The following is a 6,000-nucleotide window of genomic DNA, read 5'->3' on the forward strand; positions in this document are numbered from 1 at the left end:
TACTGGTGTAGCTGGCTGTATCCGTGCTGCCGTATGGCTTTACAAGGGTTGCACAGCTTTACAAAGGGGCTTTGATACCAGTGTAGTTAGTCTCATTCCCATATGGGAATAAGTTGTACTAGAATAAGGCACCTTTATCCTGGCATAAATTGCGTCCTTGCTAAAGGATTTTACCACTATGTTGGTGATACATCATCCCCAACCCAAAGAAGTTTGTACCAATGGAACTCCAGTGTAGACCAAGCTTAAGGGCCCCTAGCAGCCCTCTTCTCAAACAGGAATAAGCCCCACCACTCACTCAAGTGAGAGCCCACTAGAGCAGACCAAGCACTGCTCCTGTGAAATGGGGAAGCCACACAAGGCCACCCAGCAGCGGGCAGGCAGACTGTGTTAAACACGATCAAGCCTACACCCCAGTCCCATTCTGCATTAATGTGGGACAGTGGCAGAGAAATGGCACCAACAACCAGCAGAGGCAAATGGGCCAGTGATCACTCAGAGTTCTGCCACCACTTTTCTCTCTCACGCCCCTGCAAAACAAAATGGTGCCTCTTTGAACAATGGAGTCCCCCACCTATCAGGAATTCCTGGACTATCTCTTTAAATAAACGTCTGGGCATGGGGCTCTCATGAATTGTCTTGTTCTAGGTTCCGGGTCATCATGAATACGCTCATAAACATTGTGCCGACGATGCTGACCTTTGGTGGGCTGGCCCTGGTAAGCACCCTGGACACGAACTCTGAAGTGCCGCAGTTCCTGCTGTAGCATGACCTTGTTTGCCTTAGAATTCCGATGTTCTCGTCAAAAGGCGAACTATAAAGCTTCAGAGCGGTCACTCTCTGGCCAGAAGCAAGGCTGTATGGGTGGACCTGAATATTTTCAGGATTATTTATGCATAAAGCTATTTCGCAGGATCTGGTTCTCCCTAGTTGCCAGTTCAGGATATATATAATTTATCTGCTTGATGCTGCTGTGCATTTCTCTCCTCCTCCTCCTCCCCCCCCCCAAAAAAAAATTGGATGATAAATTGGAAAAACCTACCTCCATCAACTTAGGTTCCAGTTCAAAATTCTTCTCCCTCTGTGCTTAGTTTAGTTTTAAACCTTGTATGGAATCACTACTTCCTGGACTAAGTCTCTGTTAATCTTCTAGTACCAGCTGTCCTCAAAAAGTGTCTTGGAGAGAAGCCACAGTTGGCTCAAGTGGCCCAGTATTTAGGTACAGAATCTGGGATGTGGATTGGGGAATTTGATGATGGAATCCTAGATACTTCCGTACTCTGCTGGGTAAAGCCGTCATGTGACGTTCACATCTATGGGAATGGGTCTCTTTCTCCCTAGGTGGTATACTACATGTTTGCTATCATTGGCATGGAACTATTCCAGGGGAAAATCCAGTTCTTTCCCAGGAATTCCACTGCCCATCATGCCCTGGAGTGTGGAAACCCTGCCTTAAAAGATTCTATGTTTGCTCGAGCCAAATACTGCAAGAACAACTTCAATGACATCACATCTTCATTCGTTGTTCTGATGGAGCTGACTGTCGTCAATCAGTGGCATGATATCCTTTCTGTATCTATAACACAGGGTCCAATCCAGAGTCCACAGACGTCAATGGAAAGACCCACACACACACACACACACCATTGACTTCAATGGGATCAAAATGGAGAAAGAAATGCGATCTTAATTCCCTTCAGTAAAGTTTTTAACTAGGAAGCGTCACCAAGGGAAGCTCAAATGTGTCTTGTCTTGTCTTCATCCTGACTGTCCCAAGCAGGGTGTTCTCAGCAGGGAGACGTTCCCTTTCTATCCTAGTCCTTAACTTTATACTTCTTGCCAATGGGTTTGCCCTGGTCACTCATCAGGCTGCCAAGCTGTACTTCATTGCCTTCCACATTGTAGTGGTGATCATGATCATAAAGTAAGTTCAGCGACGTTTCCATCTGTTTGGGGGTGGGGAAGCATGGGGCTTAGCGCCACAGCAGGCTGAAGACCTGAGGTAATGTGTTCATGGGGTTCTTACTGCCTGGATGGCTGGAGCTCTGCTGCGTGGTTGGGATGATACACTTGGGCTCTGGGTTATGGTGGTTTCCCTGCAAATGCCTCCTGCTGACAGGTACGTGAAGAGGTACTGAGCTGGGGGACACCTTACGGATGAAAAGGGTGGTTCTCCTCCTTAGAAGATGGAACAGCCTAGGCAGGAAGGAACGAGGGATTCTGTGTCCCCCGCGGAGGAAGGATTGGGGGTGCTTTAGAGAGGGGAGGGACAGCAAGCCCTAAACGAGTCTCATGGACAACAGCGCTTAACTCTGTAAAGTGCTGCTTGGGGCTGGAATTTTAAAGAATAAGAATTAAACTCTGTCTAGCTGCAAATCTGACTGGGACTCTGCAGGTTCCTCCATCCCTGTTCAGTGCCGGGCCATGAAGACAGGTTGGGGGGTCTTTGGCAAATAGCAAAGGCTATCTATTGCTCTGGGGGCATTTCCATGGTATCTAGGCACTGACCGATTTGTACTGATGGGCCATGAATTCCACAGTCTGCTATGGCAGAAATCGATTAATAATGCAAGGGCTTACTCTGCAAAAACATTGGGCATGTTGCTAATAAAAGGCAGGATTATACAAACAGCGTGTCTTTCTCCCCCCCCCCCCCCCCTTCAGTATTCTCATAGCATTTATCCTAGAAGCTTTCTTTGTGGAGTACTCCCTGGAAAAGAGTGAAGTAGAAACTGCCATTGAGAGGAAAATTCAAGAGCTGGGAGTAGGAATCCAAGAGTAAGTAAACTACAGGGGAAACGTGGTACTTTGTGGGTGGGTCTCTCAACACATCCATTACTGAAGGGAAGTGTAATCGGATTGTCCTTCGTGATGTGCAGCTGAGAAATACAAGAGTTGAAGCATCTGATCTAGGTTTCCAGAGTCTCCTGGGTGAGTTCAGTTCCATTTCCTTGTGGTGATCAGATGCCTTGGACAAGAAACAGGTGATTCTTCTGCATAGGCTCTTACACTCCACTCCACTTTCTCTCACATTCCCTCCTGCGCGCACACACCCATAGCTTGCCTGCCTTTGGCAGAGAGGGGTGTTCAGGGAGCTACTTTAGTGAAATCAATAAAACCGCCTCGGGCTGCTCTAGTCACTGTATTCAGAGACTGTCCGATTTCCCTCATTAGACAGGCTGAGTGGCTGCAGTGGGCATCTGGACTCTGATTGAAAGGTGTGGTGTTAGTTCCTTTAAACCCTAGCCTAGAACGTGGCTTGGGCAGGGGAGTGTGAGCTCAGGCAACTGACTTAGCCCCTAATGGGCCAACAGCTAAAATGAGACCCTCTCTGGACAGACATCTCTGCTCATGCCCAGTCACAGGGTGGGAGGCAGACAGGCACCTGCTCCTTGCTGTAAGAGGCCAGCATTTCACTGACCCCGTTGGAAGACTGTCAATAGCAGCAGTTGGTTGTATGTTTAGAATGGGGAAAGGTTGCTTTCTCCTTCTCCCTTCTCTCCTGACGGCGGTATGGGGGTTCTGCTCCTGCATCGCAGGGTCTGTTGCATTGATTCTGAGCCATGCTCTGCTTTGCATGCAGAGGGGCCTTTGGGGGAGGGACTGCTGGGGCTCCAAGCCCCAATAGCGAGATCCAGTCCAGTCCATGAACGTGTGGAGAGCACTGGAGTGCATTTTTAAGTGGCTTCATAGGGATATATATTTTTTATTTAAAGGGAAGAACTGCGTGATGGTAAACTAATAGACAACATGGAAACCAGTGAGAATGACCTCGGAGGGGAAGAAATAACCAAGAAAAAGTCTAAAGGGCTGATGTTTAAAATAGCTTCTAAAAGTAAGTCCATTCCCGAAGGCTCTTCTCTGGGGAACGAATCCACTGCTGAATTCTCTGCTTGTCGGTCAGGTCTCTCGTGATTACAAATATTCCAGGGCGGTGAACTGCAGCTGGAAGACCCCTGGGGCTGACAAACAGATTTACTGAATTGCTGTGAATTGGCATTAATCAACCCACAGCAATGAGTCAGTGAGTGCACCCTCGCAGGCGTGTGTGTGTGTGTGTGTGTGTGTGTGTGTGTGTGTTTTAGGTGCAGTGTGCCTCTACCCAACTGAGCCCCTCTCCAATAGCCTACTCGTGCACAGTTGCCATTACAGGATGGCATGTTAACTTGACCATTTGGGGGGGGAAGGGGGAAAAAAAAAAGCTTAATGGGACTCTAGAAGAAGCCACTCCTGGTGAGATCAGCTGTTCAAAACCTTAATTCTCCCCTGATCTCATCAAACACAGACGTCCAGGGCACTTCCGGTCCCAAGGCAGGGAGGGGAGCAGCCCTGCATTGGGGTGGCAGGGGAAGCTGATATAGGTGTAGCTGTCTCTGCAGCTAAAACCCACCTAGATCCCCTTTAAATGGCAGGCTGGGGCCAAGGAGTGTCTTTAGGAATATTTCCAACCCTCACATATCTTCTCGTCCATGAAGTATGATGGGCACTGGCAGTGCTTAATTTTTGCCAGGGCTCTTGGCTTGGCAGTTCATAGCCCCGGCACCTCTATGCTTGCTGCATCCATTATGAAAGTTAAAAAATGGCTTGAGCCCCCAGCACCTCTTTCATCGGAGCACGCCCACATGTTTGTGATCAAATATGGCACGATCAGGCCCAACAGCCAATCAGAATGCAGTTTGGGGCTTTTGGCATCCCCACTCAGATTCTAATGGTGTTTCTGCTGTTTTTATTGTAGCGCTTTCTTTGTCAAGCTCCTGGGCTTTACAGCATGAGCTCGTTGCCTGCAGTAGCTACTTACACAAGGAACAGTCTTGGTGGTTCAGCTTCTCCAGATGTTAGGAAGCCTCTTTGTTGCTGTTTTCTCCTTGTATCCACTTCACTTTTATCCTGGCTGAGGCTCTTTGGTAACTCTTTGCAACTCTTACTGCTTGGTTTAATGCTCATCCTTCCCTCCCAGAAACTCTCTCCCTGTATCTTGGCTGTTTCCTATTGAATCCAGTTGAAGCTCACTATAAGCCTGGATTCACTGTTTAACACAAAAACTGATTGAAAGCCTGAGTCTAGGGGCCTCATATGGAGCTCCCTGCTTCTTCAAGTGCTCTATCAAAACTGCTTCATTTAAAAAAATCCCTTGAACGGGCAGCAGTTAATGAAAACTGTTTGCTCTTTCAATGTGGATTTGTTCAGGATGTTCAAATAGTTATTGGACAAAGTGCTAGAAAATGTGTTGTAGGGACCAGTCCAACAGAGGGAGGTTCTCACATGTATATGTTTTTATATTGGTAAATAACACATGCTGATTGAAAGAGCTGCCTTTGGTTGCTGGGGAATGGGGTGTAAGCCAGCAGGGTAGACACCTCAGTGACTTGTCACCCAGTGAGCGACGTATCACAAAATGACTTGACTTGACCACTCAGCCTTTGAGCATAAAGTAAATCAAGGGAATGGCTAACTAGCCTAGGCCAGTATAGAAACCAATGTATTTTTTTTTTCTTTTCTCAGGGTACAGGACAGTTGATGCTTTGCTTCAGCGTATGTTTGAGGCAGAGATACTACCAGAAGATGATGGGCCATCAGTGGACGAAATCTTAAACCTCTCCCCTGCTGATGTTTACCCAAAGAATCCCACCTTTGACAGTGCTGCATAGTGTGGAGAACAGAAGGGAATAGAAGTGGAAACACTAGCTGTCTCTATTAATTCTTAAGAGATCTCTGCTCTGACTCCAATTCATACAACTTTGGCACTGTCATGTACAAGATCCTTAGAGTTTTAGAGCAAGTCTGCACAATGATGCTCTTCTGCACATTGGATGGGTTATATTTAAAGTGGCAGCAAACTGGTAGCACCCTGTGTCAGATTGGCCAGTTTTACCTGGAGTAAAAGTCCACATATAAATCCTGGAAAGGCAAGTATTTCCTAAAGGGAAAGCTCATGGAGTGTTAAGAGTGTGCATCTTACTTAGATAGCTCAGTAAGAGATCATGCTACCTAAAAATATTG

General features: G+C 47.1%; 1 protein-coding gene across 1 annotated transcript in view; it reads left to right on the forward strand.

The window, feature by feature from the left end:
* Positions 1–5,648, forward strand: part of LOC135876752 (two pore calcium channel protein 1-like) — a 29,634-nt gene extending 23,986 nt beyond the window's left edge. The window contains exons 14-19 of the mRNA XM_065402088.1: positions 649–718; positions 1,342–1,561; positions 1,834–1,924; positions 2,665–2,778; positions 3,717–3,835; positions 5,503–5,648. Coding sequence (XP_065258160.1) covers positions 649–718; positions 1,342–1,561; positions 1,834–1,924; positions 2,665–2,778; positions 3,717–3,835; positions 5,503–5,648 — 760 coding nt within the window. The remainder of the gene's footprint in view (positions 1–648; positions 719–1,341; positions 1,562–1,833; positions 1,925–2,664; positions 2,779–3,716; positions 3,836–5,502) is intronic.
* The last annotated feature ends 352 nt before the right edge of the window (positions 5,649–6,000 follow it).

The sequence above is a fragment of the Emys orbicularis genome, chromosome 3, assembly GCF_028017835.1.
Source record: "Emys orbicularis isolate rEmyOrb1 chromosome 3, rEmyOrb1.hap1, whole genome shotgun sequence".
Classification (NCBI taxonomy): domain Eukaryota; kingdom Metazoa; phylum Chordata; order Testudines; family Emydidae; genus Emys; species Emys orbicularis.